Source organism: Chiloscyllium punctatum, chromosome 42 (assembly GCF_047496795.1).
Source record: "Chiloscyllium punctatum isolate Juve2018m chromosome 42, sChiPun1.3, whole genome shotgun sequence".
Lineage (NCBI taxonomy): Eukaryota > Metazoa > Chordata > Chondrichthyes > Orectolobiformes > Hemiscylliidae > Chiloscyllium > Chiloscyllium punctatum.
The window spans coordinates 13,254,249-13,281,706 of record NC_092780.1 but is presented as its reverse complement, the minus strand read 5'-3'; the positions used below and the strand labels follow the sequence as shown (position 1 = coordinate 13,281,706).

The 27,458-nt window shown below is 38.6% G+C and overlaps 1 protein-coding gene across 15 annotated transcripts in view; it reads left to right on the top strand.

Moving 5' to 3' along the window:
• Positions 1-27,458, top strand: part of raraa (retinoic acid receptor, alpha a) — a 571,472-nt gene that overhangs the window by 283,063 nt on the left and 260,951 nt on the right. The window contains exon 1 of one of the 15 annotated variants that reach the window (XM_072561427.1): positions 23,062-23,161. The exons of 13 other annotated variants lie outside the window; for them this stretch is intronic. In XM_072561427.1, coding sequence (XP_072417528.1) covers positions 23,077-23,161 — 85 coding nt within the window. In that variant the 5' untranslated portion in view covers positions 23,062-23,076. Of the gene's footprint in view, positions 1-23,061; positions 23,162-27,458 lie in introns of those variants that run through there. One more of the 15 variants, XM_072561425.1, reaches the window with a different exon arrangement.

Sequence of the window (27,458 nt, the reverse complement as noted above, 5' to 3'; positions counted from 1 at the left end):
TTATTTTCATGTTTTAGCAGTTACTTAGGGGAGGGGACAGTATCAATTGCCAAACTTGAAAACAAACTTTCAATACAGCATTTACATTAATGTCTGGAGTGACTCCAGTGCATTTCAGCATGGATACTGCTGAGGGCAGAACTGGATTCTGCTGCATTTATGGAATTTGGCCTAAACATATGCTTGTACAGTTTTACAAGTTAGTTGGAACACCACCTTTCTGGTATTCCCTTTTGCCTGAAAATAAGTCGTGGAGATGGATGGAGGTGTTCAGTCTGAATTTAGAGATTTACATTTGGGTATGAAACAAAGCTTCACTGCCGAAGTTATTTGGATTCAAAAAGTAACTATAGCAACATGTTTCTGGCTTTGAAGTGTGCAGGATAGATGTGAACATGATACTGGATGATTTATTCCTGGTCTTTATTCACATTAACATTGCTTATGAAACTCCTATGTACATGGAGGGGAGGAACTGATAATATTACTATAGAACTTGACAATCTTTGTGATTTGTCCTTTGTAATTCCTGTACACAATTAACCTGGTGAACTTGGTGAATGAGCATTGTGTACTTTGTGTTAGGCTGCACAAAATCTCTTGCATGCCCAGGTGTGGTACAGAAAAGTTTTCCCAATTCTTAATGTGGTTAAGCAGCCACCAAGATACATTTGTGATGCAAGACATTTACTGTAACAATCAAACTAAAATCAATTTCGATTAAGCATTTCTCAATAGACAACTAATACATCAAACTAAAGGAAATATACTTTTGCAAGAACTAACGTAACCGATGTATATATTTTGTGAAATGTATCACTTCTAGCAGATATGTAGCGTTACAGGAACAAGCACACAGTCACTCCCAGTTCTCCAGCAGTTTCACTTTCTCTTCCTCCATATCAATTCGAAACTTCTATTGTCTTTCAACAACTATTCTACTCCTTACTCAAATTTTCCAAATCCAATTATCACCAGGGTGACTCTCAATTTTATAATTCTTCAAGCACCCCATCTATTCTGTTCTCTTTGTTCTCAAATTGAAACTGGAATCTTTGTAGCATTCTGTTTGGTCGTTAATACACGAGTTTTAATTTATATAATACTCCCATAGCTGCAGCTCCTTTGCTTCTTCATCTCTGGCATAGGTTGTCCTTTTTTGATATACAGGGCGATCCCTGTACCCATGGGTCCAGTTTCTGCAGTTTCAGTTACCCACATGTTACCCAACCAGGGACCAGGAGGCTGCCGGGAAGATATGTTTCCAATTTAAATGAATGGTTTTGGGCTTCCTCAGTAGGTCTTGGAATGTTCCCCTTCAGGTACAGGGGACTACTGTACTGTTAAAAGGTGTTAAGACAACTCTCCTTAGTCCAGTGGGTTTCTGTTTGACTTCTTCACCTCGTGGCAACCAGATCACATGTCACCAAACTGATGTGTATCATGACTTCACCAACCCTTTTTCAGAATGTTCTGTGTCACCTTATGTCAAAGGGGACCTTTTTGAAACATAATTGTCTTGTGAAGTTCAGTGTTTGTGACACAATTTAGGATTAACTTAGTGTTTCACTCCACTCAGTGCTTGTTTTGCTCTCTTTGACTTGGTGTTATGTAGGTTTCTTAGATTGCAACATTTTATAGAGAAAATCCAGTTTAAGCACAAAAAGCAGTAGTAACAAACGTCTTTGTGCATTTGCTTCCACGTGCCATATGAGTTTTGTTATCTGCACCATCTTTTTTCAAATCAACATTGAACTTCAAAATTGAGGGTCTATATTTGCGTTCAGTCAAGAAAGATTTCGGTTATGCAAGGGTATGCACTGGATGGATGATTGCTGGTGTGAATGATTTCCCTCCTATGGACACATGACTACAGGATCCCTCAGCATTCTAGATAACTGTCATCTGCTCAAATGGTGGAGGTTTGGCAACTCAACCAAGTAACATTCAAATGACTTCCATGTGTTTAACACAGCATGCATAAAGTTGAGTATTTTTCAATTTCTAGTTTTTAAACTTGCATTTTTATCAGCTGCCCCACTGACTTAATGGGTAAATGTGTTCCCTGGTGTTATATTGAGCCATTTAGATCAAAAGGTCCCTGGTTTGATCTTCAGTCTGTGCTGAATTAGCTGACATCATCTGGGGCAGCAGCCTGAAACCTACAATCCTCCTTGAGTGCCTCTGGTCTGGATATGGGAATAAATCAGCCAGCACTTCCACTCTTGATTGCATCCAGTGATTTTTTTAATAGAAAGTGTGTCCGAGCATTACCAATTACATAAGTTATATTTGTACTGCGTCTTTTCACAAAATAAGTATCTCAAGACATCATAAGAGAAAGACTAAGCAATAGAAATTTTGTTTTAAAAGGTTCCTGATCTGGTGGGAAGCTTCTTTATGCTAGTATAGATTACAAATAAATTAAGCAAATCAGCAAGAGTCAAAAGTTTCAGACGAAGCTACATGGCAACAAGTTTGATTACACTGGCAGTTTTTTTGTTTTACCAAGTTACTGACAGCACTGATCGGGCTTGATGTGTTATAATTTTCCTCTAATCTGACTGCAGTATTGGTCATCATGGCATCTTATTTCTTCCCAATTTGAATAGAAAACATTTTCTTTAGTGTTGGCAATTATCTGTATTCCATTTCTTTTCGGTGTTTGGTTAAAATAAAGTTTCTGTGCTTTATGTACCTGAGGTGGTCCCTATACTTGGTTTACTGAATGTTTCCACCAATTTACAGAGGAAACCATATTTTCCATCATTGGTATAAATCAGATAGTAAAACTGTTGATTGTGCATGAAAATCTTGTTGCATACAATCTCATGGCAAAACTGCCTCCTATTGTGCATTATTTTTAATGCCTGAATAATGAATCATATGAATGCAATGCTGGAGAAATGTGAAGAAGTTACTCATAGATTACCACATATATATCCTGAGCCCATGCCGAATTAGCTAAGTTCAGCAAAGGTGTTGGCAGAGACACTAAGGATTAGGAAATCAGTCAGAGCTATTGTTGTAGTGGTATGTTCAATCACCCCAGCCTGAAAATGCAGAAGTGCAAACAGCATCAGGCTTGGCAGAGATGTTCCTGTGGTTAAGCAGTGTCCTGTCACTCAGTGTGAAGCCTCACATTCAAATAGGGTTTGAATTTTTATTCTGTAGCAGCAAAGAATTTGGAACAAAAAGCTTTCATTTACATGGTGCTATGAATGACCTCAGGATGCCTGAAGAGAAGGAGTGATTACATTTAATCTTCTTTTAAGCCATCGGTAACCTGCTGGACTTCACTGAGTGATACTAAGAAGAAAAGACCAGAACATCAATTTCTATATGATTTATTTGAAGAATGCTCCAGTTGTTCAAAGTCTAAGTGAGAGAGCATCTGGAAACTATCCACAAGAGGTTGTTGAGAAAATACTACATATTTGTGACAAAACCTCCCCAGAAGCAGGCAGATCTGATCACTGTAAAAACCATTGCATTAGTTGTCTTTAAAATTCATTTGCTCCCTCTTGGGTTCCCTTGGCATTAAAACACCCTCCGTTGCTGTCTTCACATGGTCGTTCGTGTTTGAGTAACTGCCAGAGTGGCACAGGTGTGAGCCAGCTTGGAGTTATTACCCACTGTCAGACTTTCATGTACTTTCCAACATGAGTTATTGTACAACATGAGTAGAAATGTTGAAAACCCTTGCTAGTTTCCCGTCTCTAAACTATGACTACGTAAACAAACTCTAATGCCTCTGCTGCCTCTCTAGTTGATAATAGATAATTCAGCACACAAAGGGACACAGGGACCTTTCAGATTTCTGTGACTTAGTCGTACTTATATTGTATGCTAACTTATTTTTGGTGGGATTAACGTCAAGCGTATGTGTGATGGTCTAATTTGAGTAGATATTTAAAGAGCTCATGGCATTCTGTCATTCTATATGATATTTTGACACAGTAGATGTCATATCAAGTTAACCATCCAGGCAGGAAATTAACCTGATCACGTTGAACACTGACTTTACACCTACATTTGTTAGTAACTGACATTGTTATTTAATTTTCACCACTATTTTAGATTCATGCTGGGTAAGTCAGTTTAATATTGCTGTCAATGTACTATTCTAACTACCTTATAACCCATATACTTATGCAGAGTTAAATTAGGGACCATTTATGTCTAGTTCATTTTTTGAGACTGTAGTATTGTTCATGCTATGTCTCTTTTTTTAAGAGGCTGTAACTTAGCAACCACTTTATAGAAGATATTGACATTATTTATGGAAATGATTTCTAAGGCAGTAATCTTGTTAGAGTGATCATATTACAAACAGTTAAAGAGCCTATATCTCTCCAGAAGCTACTAAAAATGTTTCATGGCAGCATAGTTAGAAATGTCTTGCAGGTTTTTTTTAATGGTGCTGCTCATGGATGTAAAACTCTTGACAGCTGGCCCTGTGTTTCTTGTGTTCCTGTTTTAGTTTTTCTACTAGTACATGTATAATTTCCATGAGATCAAGGTTCAAACAAATGTCGGGGCAGTTTAAAGACCGGTCACAGAAAGAACAACCAATGCAGCGAACAGGCTTCTGGATAGGACGATGGAAGGGGAAAATGCCTGATCTAATTTGAAAGCTCTGACTGCATCTTCGTACAGGTGCTCTTCCATCAGCTGAACTAAAAAGTGTAATCAAGTCGAGTTCCCGACAGCATTGTTGCTCTATATTATCATCTGGTAGATGAACTGAGTTTGGGAAAGAGGTATTTTTCAACTGTATCTCTGTTGTATCTTCTTACAATACACACTTGATTGTATATAGGAACAACATACATAAAACCATAAAAGTCCATTGTAGTTCAATTGCTATTCTAACACTAAAATCACTTTTGACCAATAAATCAAAATGTGATAAGCAACTCTTGTATGAATATGCTGGATCTCTACTGCTACCAACATGTCTAAGTGTAGGAAACTGTAGGGTCTCCTTGGTCTCGTGAGGTTGAGGAAGGTCACTTCCTGGTCTAACTAGAAGAGTCTCTTGTAGTTAGCAAGAAATAGCTTATTGCATGTTAGAAATTGGTTGACATTGTCAAAATAACTATGAAGAGACCTAGACATTAATTCTCTCTGCTTTGAGAGTCAAAGCTGTTCTGTCCATAAGATAACATCATTGTGATTAGTACTTATGGTACTCCTCATATTAGTCCTTTCAGACCTAAAGCAATGACAATCACTTGATTTCAATATCAGTGGAGGGTAGTACTACTGGTGCCCATAATGCAAGTCTTGTGTAGGCAGTGCCAGCCCAGTGCAAACTTGATTGGTGAAGCAATGGCTCTTCTCTCAAGCCCACTTTAGTGAATCCAGCAAGTTTACACTGTGATTGTCGTTGGCCACATGAAACCTGCATTTCAGGAACCAGCACTTCAATCAAGAATCAAGATGATAATATTGGTTTAATGCCAATAGCGTAACAGCTATTGTTGGGATGGCCTAGTTCTACTCGTTTCCCCAGTTCTGCCTTGTGCAATTTCTAAATTTGGGAGCATCTGTTTCTTTTTGCCATTGAAAAGCTTTTCTGTGACCTTTGTGCAGTGGGAGGTATGACTCAGTGCACATCGTAGTGATTGACAAGGGTAGTCTCTGTCAACACAACATGTGAAGTGTTCAAGAACTAATTGCTTTCAAAATTAAAACCACATGTATCATTTTAATATACACATTAGAGAACATTGCATTTTAACAATGTTTCTGCTCATTTATCACAATTATGAATAATTACAGTGGTTTCACATTACCTCAGCAGGGAATAACAAATTTGTCTTGTGCTGGTCTAAAGTGAGGCCTTTGTGACTGTCAGGTCTTGATATCATCAGCAGTAGTGGTGGCCTTTGCATTTGTGTTAACATAGGAAGAAACTGGATTCCTCACTTAGGGATCTAAATAACTCTGTACAGGGGATTGCAGTAGACACTGAGGGAATCTGAACCGCTTGAGTGCTGAATTCACAGGTGTTTTTATAGCCATGTAACAACCATTTTAAATGCCATAGCACCGATGTTGCCACCAAATAACTGACTCTTCAATGCAAAATGAAAGATTGTATTTGTTGGAGTGGGAGGGGGAGAACAAGTGCAGTCAAGAAACCTCTCTGTTCTCTGGATTATACCATGCTCTTGTTCTTTGTTTTGTTTCAGATAATGCTAAAGGCTGTGTGTGAGCATGTGTTGGCAGAACATGCTTGGCACTGTTAGCCTTTATATCCATAAAGCTAAAGATGTATTTTTTTAAAGATCATAAGATTGTACCATTGATTTATCTGACTGAAATTTATTTTTAGAAATCTGGATTGCGTGTGTTAATATTCTTTTGAGTATATATGATTCAGATAGTTGTAATAATCCTAATAGTCAGTTCCACCATCAAAATTTGTTGCAAGGTATCTCTTGGAAAGAGGGAGGAGTTTATTCAGCTGTAGAAATATGCAATCACAAAACAGATGACTCAAACTAGCAGTTAATGCAAGGAGAAAGATGGATTGTCCAAGATTCAGCCTCAAAAGGAGAGAGAAATCTATTCAAACACCTGACAACCACCTGATGAAGGAACAGTGCTCCGAAAGCTAGTGTTTCCAGTTAAATCTGTTGGACTATAACCTAGCGTTGTGTGATCTCCAAATCATGTCTATTCAAATGCACTGTGCAGAAGAGATAAAATCACATTAACAGTGACAAATATGCTTACCTACAAAAAAAAGGTTAATCTGTTGCATAGCTGTTCCAGTGTGGAATATATCTGCATAGTCCCACAGAAACATATCTCAACATAAGAAACACAATTCTGAAATGAAAGATAATTTCAGTGTAATGTTTCCTTGTGGCATTTGGATGCCAATAAATGATGCAGGAGAACCTTTACAAGGTCGAGTGCCTAGCTCAGATTCTTGCATAATACGTACATATCAGAACATGAGGTGCAGTGGGTTAAGAATTTAGATTTTGTGACTAATTGAATGCACTGTCCATGAAAATTAATGGTCAGGAAATCAAGTGGACTACCAAACAGAGATAATAAATTCCAAGTATAAGAGACAAGACATAGGTTCAAACTAGTAAAAATGAAATTATTAACTTTTTACAACAAGGAATGATGGTGTAGTAGTGGGAATAACCCTGCATCCTTTTAAGAAATAAATTGGATGCTATAGTCTGGTGATTGAAAGATGGATAAACTAAGATGGACTGAAAGGCTGCCCTAATGTATAATTTTGTTGCAAATCTCCATGCCCTTATTCTTAAATGCAATTCGATTGCACAATACCAGCCTATGCAGGAATTCTTATCATTTACAATATGAATGGCTATTGAGAGAACTGTGGTGTGAATTGTTCCCTTCAACTAAAGAGGATGACTGATGAAAAGAATCCAAACAGCAAAATCAGATGGACACCAGCAAGTGGTTTGAGAAAGAGGAAGTGGAAAAAAGATGTGGTCTGAAGCTCTGAAGAACTAGCTTTAACCACAGTCTTATTTTGCACAGCAATTTTGATTTAAAATCAAGCCAATAGTTGCAAAGTTTTGCATTCCTATGTCAACAAACAAGAAAAGTTGACTTTTGTTGTATTCCTCATTCAAAGCTGCTTTGAGCTTAAGTCTGCTTGAGTGACATGTTGCTCCAGTTTCTTGCAGGTTAGCTGACCATTATTATATCCTTCTGGCATAGTTCCAACTGGTTGTTAAGGAGAAACCTAGTGTCAGTGCAGTTAGTCATAATATTTCTTGCTTTTGAAGTTAATGCTGTTCTGTGCAGTCCTGCTATATTTCAGTCAAGACTCATTGCTAGATTTCTAGTTAATTTCCAGGACTGGAATGCTCATATCCCTTACTCTTTCTTCTCTCGCAGTGCTTCCTGAGTTTAATAATTGGCTGCTGATTGCAGAGATGAGGCATTTCTCAGCTCCACAAACTCAACCTGTACTGTGAAAAAAGTTTTTTCCCCAGAGTAGTGGCATTTCTTGGGCGGTCAGCTGGCAAAACTGGAATGGGGCCAGAGGCCATTGGCTACAGTTGCAGGCTGGCTTCAAGGCCTAACTCAGTGCTGCAACATTGCTTGAAAAAATATTGTAAAAGTGAACTGGAAACATCATCCTGGTCTCATGTCTCACAGCAGCCCTGCTCACACTCCTTAAGCCTCATCCATGCATCTCCCAACCACCTCATATCCTGTGTGCCAATGTACCCATCCCCGCTGACACTTCAAACCTTTTATACTACCTTCTACCACACCCTTCCCATCACCATCATGGGCTTTCAGATGCCCAACATCACACTACCCAAAGCTCATTACCCTTCATAGTACCTATGCTAATCTATGACCCTGTACTCAGTATGATTGTGATTTGTAGCCCCTAAGCCAACTTTGTTTTAACTCATGTGAACCCATGCCCTCACATGCCACCCATTGACCTCCCCTTCCATGCCAACTCACATAAAGCTACCATGAGCAAACCTCACCAGCCATGCAAATGTCGTTTTGTCTGTTGATGATGTCACTGTTTTAAAAATCAACGCCAGTAATTCTAATTTGTTCAACAATTCTTTGACAGCCTTGACAATTCTTTGAGTTCTGTGACCATTTCAATGAATTTATGCATAATTGATACATATTCTTGTCTTTCTGCAATTTTCAAGGGTGCTATTCTCCTGTTCCCACCTTAAGAGAGTGCCTAATCCTCCTGAGGGTTACCTGACTCTGTATAAGAACCCTCCCCTTCTCCAGTGCTCTGGGGCCATCTGAAAGTCCTCTCCTACAAACTGTTCTGAGATCATGATCGTAGTCCTGGGTCTTGATATTGTTAAATCATTTTGTGCTGCTTCGTTATTTATTTTAAACTTTTCAGATTTATTGGTGTTATAAAATTGTATTTATTTCATACAATAAAACTAGTGATTTATTGTTTACTTAGCTTACTGTCAAGAAATGCCCCGTCCAGATAAGTTTACAAGAAAGTGTTGAAAAAATTGAGCTGTTTATTTTTAAAATTGATTACAGGGTAGTAGGTTAGAAATATTTAATATTTCAAACTGATAGGAAAATACAGATACGATAAATTAAATATGAGCAAATTGCTTCCTGCAATAGTTTGGCCAAGAAAAAGGCATCATAGGTGCAAGATTAAGTGCAAGCAATGTCAAACAGTAAATGACAGAAATTTCAGGAGTATAGGGTTTAGGTGAAGGGTTAGGTGTTTTAGCCCTTTGAGTTTGCTGAACCCTTCCTTAAGTACGAGGTGAGATTGTCTTGTGGTCTCAGCTCACTTTCCTGCCTGGCTTTCACAGCCCTTCACCCTGGAGAGTGGTTGAGTGATATTCGACATTGGGGTTAGATTGTGGTGTCTAAATAGTAGTGAGAGAAACTTTTTGTCTGTGGAATTCACTTCCAGGGTTACTTCCAGAATGAGTTGGGAAATTTGTTGACACTGATCTGGTGGGGGAAGGAAAGGTGAGAGTGAAAAGCGTTGAAGGAACATAGGAACAGAGTAGATTAATGTGATTAGGACAATTTTCTCACTTGTAGGTTGTATGTTGACATGGGCAGATTGGATAAAATGGCTTTTTTATGCTTTAGTCTATACACAGTGGCTCAGTGGTTAGCACTGCTGCCTCACAGCACCAGGGTCCCAGGTACAATTCCAGCCTCAGGTGACTGTTTGGAGTTTTCACATTCTCCCTGTGTCTGCGTGGGTTTCTTCCGGGTACTCCCACAGTCCAAAGATGTGCAGGTCAGGTGAATTTGCCATGCTAAATTGCCCCATAGTGTGAGGTCAATTAGTCAGAGGGTAATGGGTCTGGGTGGGTTACTCTTCAGAGGGTCGATGTGGACTGGTTGGGCCAAAAGGCCTGTTTCCACACTGTAGGGAATCTAATCTAATCTTATCTCTTTGTATATAAAGTCAATGCAAAAGGTTTGCTGTCTCTCAATGGCTTAGAAGTTTCACCACTGTCTTAAAACCTTTATCTCTAATCTTAATTGCAATGATACTGTGCAGAGAGTTGATTGTATTCTAAAAAGGAAGTTCTTTGTGCACAGGCAGAAAAGAAAACAATGTAAAAGACCTAAATAACTTGAAACTAGTCTAAATATCATACTTTGTTTGCCTCTGTCTTTTACTCAGCTTGTTTCTCTTATTTTCAATACTCCCACATGTTCCAGAAGTGTGTAATAACATCTCTGCACAGGTTAATTAGAAAAATATTTAGAATGGCTACCCCACTAAAGGAATTTGTTTAGAAAGCAGTATCTGCATCGGCCCTCTGCAAGAACAATATAGCTAGTCCTAAACTACTGCCTTTCTCTTCATCCCTGCATTGTTTTTCTTTAAGTATGCTTATCTGGATAGTTCTCTTTTAAAAATCCCCAGCTGTATTTGACTCTACCCACTCTCAGACAGTGCATACCAGATTTTAGCCTGCTCTGTGTAAAATGATTGTTTTCCTCATGTCGATGTTGATTTACTTTTCTAGACCCTTCCATCAGTGAAAGCAGTTTTCTTGTATCCATTCTATCTAGATTCCTTTGAATTGTGAGCACCTTGATCAAATTTACTCTTAATCTCCTTGAAGGAGAACCCCACCTTCTCCAGTCTGTCTACATAACTGAAGTGTCCTATATCCAGAACCATTTTCCATACTCCTGCACTGTACCTAAAGTCTTCACATCCTTTCTAAAGTGTACTGCACAGAATTAGACAATACTCCAATTGAGGCTGAATTGGTGTTTTATTAAGGTTCATTATAACTTTTATTTTATACTCTGTTTTTATTTATGAAGTCCAGGGTACCCTACATCTTTTTAACTACTTTCCCAACATGCAATGTCACAGTCAGTGATTCCTGCTCATATGTTCATTGGTCTCTGTGTTCCCATTGTCATTTCAGAGTTGTCTTCTTATTTTCTTATTCTTTCTATTAAAATGTATACTTTATGTTTCCTGACATTAAATTTGATTCACTTTAAGTTTACAGCCTTTGTTGAGCTTAAGGATAAATGCAAATTGGAAATCAAGCATGGAATGAACATCATTTGAAGGGCAAACAAATGTATAGGTGTATCCTTGATAGACAAGAAAAAATTGACCTACTAGAGACTGAGGATTAGTTTACCTGCACTATGAACCCCAGGGAATGTAGGAAACAATAGAGGAAAATACTTTTAAACTTGGGTCTCTAAGTTTAATCAAATGAGTTAAAATTAAGACTTTTGATGGGGCGCAGCGTTAGGTGTTGCGTTTGTAAATTTCTGTTCTTTGTCATTTCGAGAGAAATTGTGATTTGTGTTGATAATGACATCATCCCCGAACCAAACCTAACCCCTGTGAGTTCTAAAAACAAGTTATAAAAAGCCACTTTATTCTAAAACCCGGCTGGAGTTTTGGAACCATAAAGCTGAATGTCAGCAGGCTACTTGGTAAAGAGCACATTGTGATTATGTCCAGTGCAGCAGTCATCTGATTTCTACTAATGTAACCTTCTGATGGGTAAATGTCTTGGACTTTAGGCCGGGCCTATTAATAATGCCCTGATACAGTAATAACATGGCTCTTTTCACTCAAACTGTACATCAAGCCTGAGATTTTCCTGGTTTTTGTGGTCTATTCAATGCTGAATTTACTTTCTGATCCACTAAGAAATTCAGTCGTTCACGTTTGAAAGTGGAACAAAATACAATAACCAAAAGTATTTGAGGGTGATAAAAAGTCTGGAGCTGCAAATAGTTCTTTCCCATCAAATCTGGTACTTCACAGTAGTATTTCTACATTTCACCAGCTGATTCTCAATTGTGTGTAGACAGAAGAGTTGCTACAATGACAAATTTGAGAGAGTGTTTATTTGTGGCATTATATTTGATTGACTTACTAACTCCTGGTTGACCTGATTGAAGTAGCGTATAAGAATCGCCTTGCATTCTCTAAGTTAGTTGGTTTGATTCTGCTCTTTATACGCCTTTCTTATCAACTTTAGTTGCTTTGTAATATTTTGTACTTAAAAAGTGAAGGAATGATATTATAGGTCCACAAATGTCACATACATTGTTTTATCCAAAAATTTAATATTAAATATCTCGCTGCTGCAATCTCTGGGGTACACATTGTGCTGGAGCAAATAGAACAAATTGATATCCACAGAGTGAACCTACTTCTGTACTGTACGAGGCCATGCTTGTTTCGCACTGAGTGCTGTTAGCAATTCTGAGAACTGTTTACCCATTAATCTTTCTCCAACTGGCAGAATTCCCATTAAACTCCCACAATATATTTTTACCCCTTTAACATTATTTCATATTTCTATTGTGTTTCTCTAGGTATGCTGTTCAAATGGGATATTTTGTCCCAACAAGTGGGACTTGATAACAGTCTGGTTCACTTGGAGAGTCCTAATATACAATTGGGATTATAAATTTAATTTTTTTTATCGCTGACTAGGTTTTAATTATTTTTTTGTAAACCGTAGCTCATGTATTCAATGAACAATGTTGGAAGTTGAGAATGAAACCTGAAACATTTGGTTTTGAGGCTGGTAGTCTAGGCCATGTGACATGGAGTGGCTGCTTTCTAAAAGTATGATGATCGGCGTCATAATCCCAAATGGGCTGCTTCGTTCACTCTTCCAAAGTTTGTTTTTGTGTGTATTACTGACTTTTTCACTTACTGCAATGTTTTCCATTTTTTACTTTTGGACCTTTCTCACATGCTTAAATCCAGAAATGGAAAATAATGCTTACTTCTAACCAGATCTATGTCATATTTATATTTGGGGGTGGGGGTCAGGCAATGGGCTAGTGGTATTACCACTGGGCTGTTAATCCAGAGACCTAGGTCATGTTCTGAAGACCTGGGTTCAAATCCCACCACAGCAGATGGTAAAATTTGAAGTCAGTAACAATCTGATTTAAAAGTCAAGTGATGACTATGAATCCATCGTTGATTATTAGAAAAACCCACTAATGTCCTTTAGGGAAGAAAACTGCCATCCTTACCTGGCCTTGCCTACATGTGACTCCGGACCTATAGGAATGTGGTTGACTCTTAACTGCCCTCTGAGCAATTAGAGATGGTCAATAAATGTGGCCCAGCAAGTGACTCACTCATCCTGTGAATGAATAAAAGAAAACAGCTCTTAGGTCTTACAAGAGAGTGACATAAGATTTAATGGACTATTTTCTGTCTCCTTGGCAAACTTCCCAGACTATAGATAAGAACTATAACTTGTGATTTATTATTCCATTGTGTAGCCTTTTCCTGTAGAAACCTATGGAACCAGTGGCCCACAGACAAGCAAAGATCACATACTAGAGTTTTGACTTTATGTAAGGCAGGTTTCATGGGATGAGACAGAAACTGTCCGTAGTAAATGGGGAAGCTGTGCTGAGGAACAACTGCGGAACAGTGGAGAGTGTTCAAAGAAACATTTAATGCTATTCAGAAGATGTTTGTATCCATGAAAAGTAAAAGCTCCACCTAGCAAAAAGAAACAGTGGACATCTAATGAGGTAAGGGGCAACATAAAATTAAAACATAGGGCTTATAAAACAGTATAATACCACAGAATGGGATCAGAAAAGAGTTTATAAGAGAGGCTTAAAAGGATTATGAAAGGAAATTTGAAACAGACATAAAAGACAATAAGAAGAAATTTTACAGTTAAATGAAGGAAAAGTGTCTGCTTAAGAGTACTATTGACCCACTGAAGGCTGAGACTGGGGGATATTGTCAATGACCATGGGGAAATGACAGATATACTGAACGACTATTATGCTTCTGCATTCATAGTAGAAGAGGAGGAGAGCTTGCTGCAAGTTCCAAAGAAATTAACAGAGGGTCAGAGACAGGGTCTAAGTAAAATTAGCTGAAGTAAATCATCAATAATGTGGAAATTAATAGACTGAAGAGTGACAAATCCCCAGCGCCTACTATTTTTCATCCACAGGTGTTAAAAGAGGTGGGAGAGCACATTGCTGTTGCCCTTACCATAATCGTTCAGAGCTCCCCGGATTCAGAAGTTGGATCTCTGGATTGGAAATTTGCTCATGTCATTCTGCTCTTTAAGAAGGATGACAGCAGAAAAACAGAGAATTACAGACCAGTTACCCTGACATCTGTGGGTGGAGAAATTGTTGGAACCTCTAATCAAGGATAGGGCAGCTGATCACCTTGAAGTATTTCAGTTAATCAGGGAGAGTCAGCATGGATTCATGAAGGCCGAAAAACCTCAGACTTTTGAAGAGGTGACAGAGGTACATCAATGGACGTTGTTTATATGAATTTCCAGAAGGCTTTTAATAAAGTCCCACATGCTTGTCTCTAGGCTATTGGTTAAGGTATTGAGGTCAGATAACTGACATGGATAGGAAATTGATTAAGTGTCAGGAAACAGAGTTGGAATAATGGATAACTACTCAAATTAGACAATCAGGAGGCTGGAAACACACAGAAAACCAGGCAGCATCAGGAGGTGAAGAAGGTGACGTTTAGGGTAACCCTTCTTCAGGACTTGGCTAGATGTGTCCTGCAGGGATCTGTATTGGGGTCTCAATTGTTAAAAATGGGGTCTAAAAATGTTAAATATCCAAATTTGCTGACAACACTAAATTCGGCAGCATTGGAGACAGTGTTAGAGACAGCATAAAATTACAACAGGATTTTGTTAGATTAGGTGAATGGATAAAGCTGTAGCAGATGGATTTTAATATATGCCAGTGTGAAGTTATCCATTTCTGATTTAAAAAGGATGCATCAAGGTTCTTTTTAGAAGGTACAAAGTTAAATACAGTGGATGTAGCTCTTTAAAATGCCACAAACAGGTGCAAAGACATTATACTGCAGTTACACAAAACCCTAGTTAGACCCCACTTAGAGTACAGTAGGCACTATGAGCAAATCTGGGCACTACCCTTTGGGAAGGACATTTTGGCCTTGGAGGGAGTCCAACATAGCTTTACAAGGATGATACCTGCACTTTAGGAGTTAAATTATGAGGAAAGATTAGACAAATTAGGTCTTTATTTTCTAGAATTTAGAAGACTAAGGGTGACCTAATTGAGTATTTCAGGATATTGACAGGGTAGATAAAGATAAATTAATTCCACTGGTTGAAGATTCTAGAACCAGGGGGCAAAGCCCAGGTCATTCAGGAAAGATATTAGAAAGTATCTTATACGTAAAGAATAGTGGAGGTTTGGAACTCTCTGCCTCTAATGGCGGTTGATGCTAATTGTTAATTTTAAATCTGAACCAATTTTTATTAAGCAAGGGATGTGGGCCCAAGGCAGCCATATTGAGTTAGGTCACAGATCAGCCATGACCTTACTGAATGGCAGAGTAGGCTAGAGGGGCTGAATGGCCTACCTGTGTTTCTATGTACCTATACCTTTTAGGTTTTCACCAAAGTGAGTCAATTCCAGAAACATCTAATGAGATTTTGTAGTCTGTTTGCTTGACTGTAGCATGATCAGAAGGCTGTTACAGATGGTATTTCCAGATCATTTTATTTTACTGTTTAGAAAAACTTGCATGCATATAGCATCTTCCATGAACATTATACACCCTAACATGCTTTCTAGCCAGTGAAGCATTTTTTAAAGTATAGCCACTTTTGTAATGTAGGAAACATGGCAGCTATTGGGTGCATAGCACTCTTCTAAACTTTAGCCCGAATTATTCAACTTGCCATCATAAGACAATCTTCTCATCATAAGGAAGCCTCACTCTACAGTATCCAATGCAATAAATCCTTCCTTGGAGATGGAGCCAAAGTTACTCACAACATTGAGATGGATCAATAGGGGAATCAAGGGTTACAGGGAAAGGGCAGGAAAGTAGATGCGAGCAGTGTCGGATCAATCATGATCCTGTTGAATGGCTGAGCAGGATGATCAAGAGGATGGACAACTTACTCCAATTCCCATTTATTATCACCTTCTAGTCGTTCCAGGTCTAGTCTCAATAAAACTCTACAAATTTCGGAAGACTTCCTTGTTCTCGTACTGTGGTTCCCTTGCACGAACGTGCTATTTGCCTCCCTAGTTGCTGCAAGTTGTTTGCATTCCTTTTTCAAGTGTGTCCGAAATGTTTCTGAATGTCAACATTTTAAAGTTTCTTAACTATTGGAAAATAATCTGTTTTTCATTTTAGTAAGGCGAATTGCTGCAAACTCAATGTGATAATGACCAGATGATTCTTTTTATCCATTTTTGTATATTAAAACAAATTGGAACCAGAATTAGGCATACTGTATAGGATAATAGGTTAGAATATTAGAATTTTGAGTTCTGAGTTCTGAAGTTCCTCTGAGTTTTATAAAATCAGCTTGTTTTATCATTTTAAATGATTGGGACTTCGTAATGCCTTTATGTTAGGAAATTGCATAAAAGGCATTTACGATGAAATATTTGATTATGTTTAGGCATGTTTTACACAGAACATGGAACTTTCAATGAAAGCTCTACTGCATATGTGCTTTAATCAGCTCTTTGGCTAGTACTACTCAGGCACTAGATCTCCTTCCATGCCTTAACAGTTAAATGCACTTCATGTTATTAGGCCAAAGATGGTTTCTCGCATAATCTGTTTCAGGTTAGCTGATCTCAGACAATGGAGGGAAAATGTTAAACTGGGATTCATGTTCCTCATTTGCATCTAATCACAGTGTTGAAAAGTGGATATATGTTGATTCAGATTGGACGAGTTGTGGTGTTCCCCTGGATGTTGGCACTCATTATCCAAATTTAACAAGATTGATTGTTTGGGTGAGATGCTGCAGTTGCATATTTTCAAGAGAAGACTGGTAAATTGAGATTATAAGGATTTTTTGGAAATCCCTATTTCACATTCTGTGATGGAAGAACATGAACTTTGCTTTGACTTCAGCTACTGCTGTTTTAACTATCTGTTGAGAGATGTGAGCCAAATATGCGCTGCCCTCTAAATTTCACTTCCACCTTTTGAAGAAGAGCTGCATTCAGTGCTTCCTCTTCAAGGCACCAAGGTAGATTTGACTAAGCAATGAAAAAACAATGGATGAGAACCAAAATCCATTCCACTTGGGCATGTCAACACTCAATACCAACAGACAACCTCTCAGAACCTGCGCAGAGTCCAAAAGGCAGTCAGCAAAGTAGTGCCTGAAAGGTGCACAAATCTCAATGAAAACACAGCTGGAAGAATGGAAAGAGGAAGGAACTTGCTGGTTTTGTTTTGTTGTGCAAACATTGGATAGAGATAGAATTCCTCTTGTTGATTGTTTTACAGAAGAAACCAGGACAATCCATTTCACTTCCCCAGTTATTTGCCTTTATCTACATGCAATCAGAAAAATCGGAACTATAACACAACGTTTATCAATGAAGTTTGGAAATAAAAAAATTCCCATTTGCAGTTAGTATTTTGTTGAGTGAGAATCATGTTGCCCGGCCCAGCGTGGCTTGCAATGACTTTTCTCAGGCAATCTTCTGCTCTTCGCCTCTGAGATATAGAGGGATTTGGGTGTCCGAGTACATGAATCACAAAACTATTTATATGCAGGTATAGCAAGTGATTAAGAACGTAAATGGAATGTTGCTATTTATTATAAGGGGCATGGAATGTAAAAGTAAGAATATTTGACTACAGTTATATGGAGTTTTGTTGATGCCACATCCAGACAAATGTATACAGTCTTAGTGTTTTTATTTGAGAAAGAAAGCAACAGAACCTTTTCAGCGAAGATTTACTTGACCAATCCTGGAATGAGGGCATTATAGTAAAGGAAAGGTTGGACAGTTTGTGTCTGTATACATTGGATGTTGTTGAGTAGGCGTTTTAGCCAACGCTGCACCTCACCTGAAATGCTGCTACTGAATGCCTCGTCTACAAAAATATTTTATTACTCAACAGTGATCAATGTGATGGAGACACAAACATGACTGAGAAAAATAAACCATTAAGAGCTTGTTTTGTTTCAGTAATGTTCCTGAGAACATTCAGATGATTTATTTTGGATTTAATACTGTAATACCTCAGGCCTGAGCGTTGATATGATTGTGTTTTCATATGTGGGAGAACCTAAAATGTTACTTCTTTTTGTATAGTGACTTAAATGCATGCTGCCATTGATGTAGGGCAATTTTGAGTTTATTTTGTCACCTCCTAAGTTTCACCCAGATTCTACAGGAATAATAGAGCATTTCAATCATTTAATGGAATGAGGTGCAAAAGTTGGCAGTAGCTCACTTGCTTCCATGAAGTTCCTAAGTTATAGGCTTTTCAAGATTGGAAAAAGAATTGCCCTAACTCTCCCTATAGGTAAGGCTCGCTTTATTTGCTACACATGAAAAGTACAGTAGAACATATGATGAGTGATTTGTAAATGGTTGTTTTGGTTCTTGGGATTGGAGCGTTTGGTCTTGTTCACAAAGCAGACTGTGTCATACCTTTATTGTCATTTTCTGCATTTAGCACAATGTTCTGTCGAGTAAAATGCAATGCTGCCTTTGGTACTAGAAACTGAAAGATTGCAGTATTTACAACCCTGAAATTATTTGTAGAAAGTTAGATATAACAGAGCCTTCAGTATTTTATGAACACTTTTTGTTTAAAGGTAGCTATTTAACTTTTGTTTTGCTGAAGGATTCTATTTGCATATTAGTGTTATTTCTGTGTAATAACAAGCTGTCAGTGGTAGTTAATGAAGTTATAATGAGCAAGAAGTCTGCTTTTACTGGAGGTTAACCACATTGCTCATTATGTTAAGACAAGGCAAGATGAGCAGTAAAACAATGAATAATATGTTTATAAAGAATAGACTGGCCAAATGCAACAACATTTATGGTACTAAGTTGAAAGAGAGAAATATGACCATTGGACCGAATGTTTGAACTGGACACTCCAATGAACCGCAGCAAAATAAAAGTAGTTAAGTCATTGCAGACAAATGAAAAAACCTTAGCAATGGAAGTAAAAATAGCCCAAGATTTTTCTCCATTATCCAAGTTAGCCCTGTTTTAGATATATGGTCTTAGGTATAAAGATATAAAGTAGAATAGATTTTTGGCATTCATTTTCTAGACTCCGAAATGAAACATAGTTACTTGGAGGAAGAATTAGTACCTATTTTCCTAAATTAGTGCATAAAAGTCAAGGAAAAAAAATGAAGGTTATTACTTGCATAGGTAAGGATGTTTACATGCTGACAGTTTTGAGTGCATTGTTGCCATCAGCTTCTGGGCTAACTGTGAAAGGAAAATAAAATTTACAGTGGACAGTCTTTTGAGGGCAATCCCACCAGCATTACTTGAAGGCATTCATTAATTTGATCATATTAGACATTGAAAGCACAGGGTAAAAAGGACGCTGCTCATTGGATGCTGCCTGAACTGCTGTGCTCTTCCAGCACCACTAATCCAGTATTTGAAAGCACAGGTGCAGGTTTAAATGCCAGCTGCAGTTAAATGGATTGATTGCTCATACTTCAGCATAGTTGAAATGCAGCAATTTAATAGGTATATAATATCTAGGTAAGGGCTGTTGTGGCATAGTGGTAATGTTTTTACTTCTAGGCCAGGAGGCCTTGATTCACGTCCAGTCTGTTCCAGAGGTATGTCATAACATGTCTGAACAGACATTAAAGACATCTGTAGTACCTTGGTAGGGCTGTGGTGGTGTAGTAGTAAAATCCATACCTCTGGGTCTGAAGTTTCAGGTTCATGCCACAGCTACCCCTGAGGTGTGTCATAACATGTTCAGACAGGTTGATTAAAAGTAATTATAGATTTCTTGTTGTGCTATGGTAGTGTCCCAAGCTCTGGGCTTGGGTTCAACTCCCACCCACCCCAGAGGTGTGTTATAATGTGCCTGAACAAGCTGATTAAAATAACTATAATACCTTGTTATTGTATCTTACAGTGCATGATGTTTGAGAATTCTGGAACCATTGTCAAGTTCACTGGCCAAGCCAAAACTAATTTTTAGATTTCTTTGTTCTCTTGTTCATTGTCTGATTCCTCAGATTTCCTTTTATGAAACCTAAAGCAGCTATACATTTCCAGTGCAACTTTCATTACAGTTTAATGGACATTTTGCATATATACCTTTGAAATTGCATTAACTGGTACTTTGCGGTTTGTGAATAAGTTGCATTTAATAGCCTATTCTACAATCAGGAATGAAATAATTTAATGCAACTGATTATTATTAAACATATTGGCTGCCAATATTTTTGGAATATTCATTGGTGGAAATGGAAAGAAAGAAAGGTGACCAACATGCCTCCCTCCCTCTGTCCACCCCAAAATGCATAGTTCAATCCGCATTATCTGTTCATTTTATCTGTGGGTGCTGTATTGTTATGAGTAGCTAATTGGACCCATTGGGATATAATGAATCATTGCCCTGCCATTCTCCTGTGTTATAATTGACATTTTTGAAAAAGAAAAGTCTTACTTTTCAAAGCCTGCTCGGTTGAGACAATAATGCCATAAATTGTGAATGGCCAGCCTCACCATGTGTCCTATGGCATTGAAAGATTTGGCAATCTGATACTTTTCTTTTGAACAATCATTGCCTATTGAGCTGTTTAAGAGAAATTTGTATTATGATGATCCCAGTAGGATAGGAATTACATATGGTTTCCACTAACTCTTGACATCAACTGGCTAGTGCATCATATAATACTGGATTTCAACTTCACGTTTCTTGAATAGGACAAACAGTTGAGGAAAGTCAGATTTTCAAAATAATTTTGTTTCTTTGCAGCTTCCCCATCTTCACATTGAATGTGTGTTTCTTTGCTTTGAATTCTTCCCTCTTTTCGTTTCATTTGTACATTACTATCTGAGAAGATAGGAAGGTGACCTACACCTTTATCTCAACCATGGTTTATACTCTAGGCAGTAGCTTTGTCTCTCCCAGCCAAATGCTTTAGACAGTCTAACTGAAATTGGGAGTTTGAGTCGGGGCAGGTTTTATTTAGCTGTGGCATCAGTGTGCATCAATTATAGTTCACATACAACTTTTTGATTTGGAATAGTAGGCAACTATAGTGGGCAAACTAGGTTTGAGTGTGTAATGACTCTGCAACATCTCTACTTGTGTCATGGAGCTTTTAGTGACTGGCTAACTATATCAAACACAGTGAGAAGTTTGGTCTGCTGTGATCTTTACAATATCTTAAAAGATTTTATTTGATCATTTTACTCATTTTTATTTATTTCATTTTTTAAAATCACTTTTGCCCCACCCTACCTTGCTGAGCTGCAATTCTAGATGCAACTCTTCTTCCAGAGCCTCTCCCACATGTCTACTCCTTTTTTTGCCTCGTCATGTAATTTGGCCAGAAGAATGCAACCATAGGACTGACCCAAGATTCATGCATATGTAATTGCAGTATTTGTCATTTTTAATGATCAAGTGTTGGAATCCAAATTGATTTTCCTTCCCTGTACCAGGATGGCTGAGGTTACTTGCAGTATGCTATGGTCAACTAACTTTGAGCTTAAAAATGTGTTGCTGGAAAAGTGCAGCAGGTCAGGCAGCATCAAAGGAGAAGGAGAATCGACGTTTCGGGCATAAGCCCTTCTTCAGGCTTATGCCCGAAACGTCGATTCTCCTTCTCCTTTGATGCTGCCTGACCTGCTGCGCTTTTCCAGCAACACATTTTTAAGCTCTGATCCCCAGCATCTGCAGTCCTCACTTTCTCCTACTCACCTAACTTTGAGGATGGCTGGAGGCCTTCCATGATCTTTATGACCATGAAGACACTATCATAATTAGCTACTTAGCTCAATTTTCATAACCTAACAAAAGCTCATTTTTCCGTACGCAAGGGTCAGGACAGAAGCCTGATTTCCAGAATTCCTCTGCAATAGATGCAGCCCCATTGCTCTCACGCAAATGAGGCGCAGGAAATCATTCTCTCTGTCTTGGAGTAGCTTCCACCATGAAGTGAGTCTTGGGTTGAGCAGCAGTCAAAAGGCCATGTGGCTGACTACCAGGAACATTCCTTCTGCTTATTGCCAGCACAGTGCTCAGCTGGTGAGCTGGCCTGTTCCGGGGGTGTCTCCACACTGTGTTACAATACGAGCTTCAGATCTATGACATACGAAATGCTTTAAACTTTAGGAAAGTGATTTTCCTTTCTTTTGCAGCACTGTACGGTAGTAGCACATCCAGAGTGCATTGCAGCTAATTAGGTGCAGATGGGTGGAGTAAGCAAACTTGTTCCTTCTGAAGTGCCGTGCATTTTGGTTGTGTTGCTGCTATCCTCCACTGGGACAGTAGGAATCAAGTAAAGCAACCTATTAAAGTTTAAAATGCTTCATAGTGCCATAACAGCAAAGATTTCCACCACCACCTTGAACTAAAGAAGAGCTGCTTTGTTTACATACACCCATTCCTGTCTCACTGTCTTGAATTATTACTATTGGGGTAGTTTTTCATCCGATAAGGTGACAAACCATACAGGAGCAGCTTTAAGATAGTCAAATGCCTGTGCAATGGTTAACTTTCATGTCGGGAGGTGGTATTTGTTGTGTCAAAATAGCAGGCAACTGCATTTTTACACTTGTATTGTTGTGAGACGGCTTTGATTCTATTCCTTAGAGACAGCTTAATTACTCTTCTTCCTCTCAGCAGAAGGATTGCTTTAAATCCACATACTCACCTAATGGCTCTCAGAACCCTTTGTACTTGTTTTGCCCAAAACAAAGCAGGAAAAAAGGGCTTTTGTTTGGATCGATTTGTCTAAAGTAGTAAAGAAAAAGAACTCGTCTAGAAGGGTTAGAAGGTGCAGCCCACCACGCCTCATCCTTCCAGCTTCTGGCCCTGACTTGAAGCAGTATCGCTGTTCTCAGGGGAATCGACCCTGGGATTTTTGGGTGGATTTTTGCAATATCATTAATCACTGACCAGGGAGTCACTTGGCAACTGGCAAAATGTTTGTCATACGTGTAGAAATGGGAAGCAAGTTGAGCGATTGAGCTACCAGACAGGAAAATGCTCAGCGAGCAGCATGCACGGGGGCGACAGGCTGCAGACTGCTCTGAATGCCTTCACACGACAGGAAAGACGCCTGGGAAGGGGATAATAAGACAAGAGACAGGAAATCCTTAATGTTGCTGGCAATCGCTGGTAAATATATAACTCTGAGCAGAACCTAAAGATAAAATTGGTTTGGATGTGCAGTGCTATTAAATGATATCCAGATTTAAGCTTTTGACTTCCAGGAATATATATTTTAATGCTTTGTATTTTTTAAACAGTTGATTCCCACCGTTGATTGCAATGTTTGAAGTACTTTGCACAAAATGGTTTTGTTAGTTACCTGTATCTTTCATCATAGCATAGCTTGTGTTAATTAAACCAACTTAAGTGAAAAATGGTCATGTTTAGAACAAAAGGGTAAAATTGTAAATGTGTTTTAATAGCTTATCCCACCAAACATAAAGTCAATTTATTCACTGCCATTTGAATAACTGATGATACTGTCTTTTTGTGCAAATGCTCTGGAGGGCAAGCAGCGCTAATCAGTCAAAACTTGTGCTCAGAATTCTATAGTGCATTGTACTGTACTCAATTCCGTTTGTATGTTCCTTGAACAGTGGTTCACTAACTGCACTGTGCCATTGTATTGTGTCATACAATTAATTTGCATTGCACCATATGTGGAAGTTGTCTAATTTAGTCTCTCTGAAGATATATTTGTTGTCTTGCATTTTAATCAGCTATATCGTGTTGAATTGCATTGTGTTAAGCTTTGTTCTGCTGTGTTCTCTTGAGTTGCTTTGGGTTATGTTGTTTGATGTCAGTACTGTTGAATTTAATTGAATTGTGGTGCATTGTGCTGTGACATGTTACATCGAGGCCCCCTTGCACTTTAGAGTATGTTGCAAATATTTTGATTGCAAGAGACAACAATTTGCTGTTAAAAATACTGGTCGATATTTGAACTGTGTTTACAAAATTATTGTACTAGGTAACATTATGATCTGAGTTCTGATTTGATAGCATTGTTGCATAATAGAAGGATTTTAAGTAGGAGAACATGTTCTGCCATTGACATCTCTATTAACTCACCACTGATGTGCTCTATTGTCCCTCCAGTTGAAGGCCATCTACAGTACCTTGATGTAGCAGTTGTTAAATTATCTGTAATGCTGTGGAAGTGTTATATTAGAATATTCATTACCCACCAAAATAGAAATTGGTGAATGATTTAAGATCCATTTTATTAGTTAATGTCATCCAGAGTATATCTTATTCAAATCTCAACTGAGAGGATAATACATAGTCTCTGACATAAAAACGTACAGTTACCTGAATTCTATTGAAGCTTTCCTCTGCGTTAGGTTGCACCAGACTGTCACTGCCTTGTCATGCTCATTGATTCTGAGATGAGATTCTGACCCCATAACTCTTCATCAATATTTTTAAGCAAGATTTCATAATTTGAGAATAATCATTGGAGTTCAATATTTGGATTTACACAAAGCAAGGAAGGGCATTCAGCTCCTGGTGGTACTGGTTCCTTGAAAGAGATTCAGTATTTTTTGTTTGTTCATAGGATGTTGGTGTCACTGGCTAGGTCAGCATTTATTGCCCATCCATAATTGCCCAGAGAGCAGTTAAGGGTCAATGCCATTGCTGTTGGTTTGGAGTCACATGTAGGCCAGACCAGGCAAAGATGACAGATTTCCTTCCCCAAAGGACATTAGTGAACCAGATTTTTATTTACGATGATCGACAGTGGTTACATAGTTACCATTAAGTTAGCTTTTCCTTCAGTTATAATTTCAACATGGCAGGATTCGAACTCTGGTCCCAGAACATTAGCCTAGGGTTTTGAATTTCCAGTAAAATTATCAATTCACCACCACCTCCCCTTTTTCCAGGAATTAAGGTGGAGAGGGTCGAGAGTGTCAAGTTCCTAGGAGTGCCAATAACCGACAATCTGTCCTAGACCTTCCACGTAGGTATGACAATAAAGAAGGCACAACAATGCCTCTTCTCCTTCGGGCAGCTTAGGAAATTTGATATGTCCATGAGGATCCCCATCAACTTTTATAGATGCACCATAGAAAACATTCTATCCGGTGCATAACGGCCTGATATGGCAACTGCTCTGCCCAGTAAGAAACTACAGAAAGTTGTGTGCATGGCCAGACCGTCATGGAAGCCAACCTCCATTCCATGGACTGCATTTACACTTCTCGTCATCATGGAAAGGCTGCCAACATCATCAAAGACCCCTCTTTCAATTCCTTCTGTCGGGCAGAAGATACAGAAGCTTGAACAGACTCATCAAGATGTTCAAGGCCAACTTCTTCCCTGCTGTTACTAGACTGTTGAATGAACCTCCCTACCTTCAAATAATGTTAATCTTGCTTTGCACAACTTCTGTGCTGCCATAACCTTGTATGTCTAGCTCTGTCTAAGCACACTATGATCTGCCTGTATTGCTTGCACAACAAAATTTTTTCACATACTTATGTACATGTGATTGCAATAAATCAAGTCAAAATCAAATCAAAAATTAATTACACGCCCTGTTCTATCCTATGTTACTGCAGATTTTTCCTTTTCAAGTATATTCGTACCTCCATTACAATCAAATGTGCTTCCACTACCCTTTTGCACATCACATTAATTTCATCATAACAGCAGTTCTTCAGTTTAGGAGGCGTTGTTGTCAGTGTTAGACAATTCTACAAGGAGATATTTTTTGAACAGCCATGAACATAACCACGGGTGAAGATAATGAAGGGTCTTTATTCCCTGTATCTAGCATTCCTTTAGCATGAGTTACATCCCTCTTCCCAGAAGGAAATGTTAATAGCTGGAATCACTTACTGTTGCTTCAGAGAAAGACTCTGACTGGACTAAGTCCCCATGCTTTCTCGGCCATGACTCATCTTCTAAACAATGATTCAACTTTGCCCCTTGCCGTAATCCCAGTTCATTTCCAGCCTTTAATCCTGTTGCAGAGATTTGAAGATAATTGGACATGTATATAGTGATAGAGCATAGTAGTTTTGTCCACCTATATCACAGGCACTATCCTGATTCTTGTTTCTGAATTCTCTTCAGTGTCTTCTGAATAGTCAATAATTTGAAATACGCACAATTCTAACTTGAGGACAATCTTTGCTTCAGTTGATGACATCTGTCTAGTATGTAGACAGGGGAAAAGCACCAATTTCAAGCAGGCCATTGCGTTAATTAATAATTGATTAACAATATAGCCAAAACTCAAGAGAGCTTGGCTAAACCTCATTGCTGGAAATCCATTCCTGGATGAGTTGCAGTTTCCTTCAGTTAAACATTGGGAATATCATCATATGGTTTCTGGAAGGGACAGAAAATACTGCTGTCCCACCATTGATCCCATTGTTCTCCCAGGCCACTGTCTAAAGCTGAACCAGACAGTCCATTTCTTTGGTAGCCTTTTTTGACTCTGAGATGAACTGTTGATCATAGTCCATCAAAAATGCCAGTGCCTTTCACCTCTATACACAGGCCCTGCTTCAAGTAATCTGGTGCTGGAACCCTTGCTTTTGCTACCTTGAGATTTAAATATACCAGCCTCTTGGTGATCCACCATCAATAAGTTGAATTCATTCATACTCTGCAGACTGAATGCTAACTTGCTTGTTCTTTCTTGTTTACCCATCAAAATTGTTCTTGCTGACCTACAATGGTTTTTAGCCCATTTGGGTCTGTTTCCAAATTCCCCTTCTTTATGACCTTCCTTCAACTACTATTAACCCAGCCTTCAGTAACCCCTGCTTAATATCCCCTGCACTTGGTGTATGATATAAAATGCCTTAAGATGTTTTCTCAAGTTTGCTGTGCTTCATTGATGCAATTTGTTCCTGACTTGATACTTGATTTGAAAAATGTGTTGCTGGAAAAGCGCAGCAGGTCAGGCAGCATCCAAGGAGCAGGAGAATTAACATTTCAGGCATAAGCCCTTCTACTTGATTTGAAAAGAGCTCGTAAAACTTTAACAAAATAATCAGGGAACTATATAGTCCATTGAGCCTGAGATCGGTGGTCAGCAAGTTGTTGGAGGGAATCCTGAGGGACAGGATTTTCTCGTATTTGGAAAGGCGAGGACTGATTAAGGATAGTTAACATGGCGTTGTGCATGGGAAATTGTGTCTCACTAACTTGATTGAGTTTTATGAAAAAGTATCAAAGAGGATTGATGAGGGCAAAGCGGTGGACGTGATCTATATGGATTCCAGTCAGGCATTCGACAAGGTTCCTCATAGACTGGTTAGCAAGGTTAGATCTCATGGAATACAGGGAGAACTAGCCACATGGATATAGAACTGGCTTGAAGGTAGAAGACAGATTGGGGTGGTGGAGGGTCGCCTTTCAGTCTGGAGGCCAGTGAGCAGTGATGTACCACAAGGATTGGTGCTGG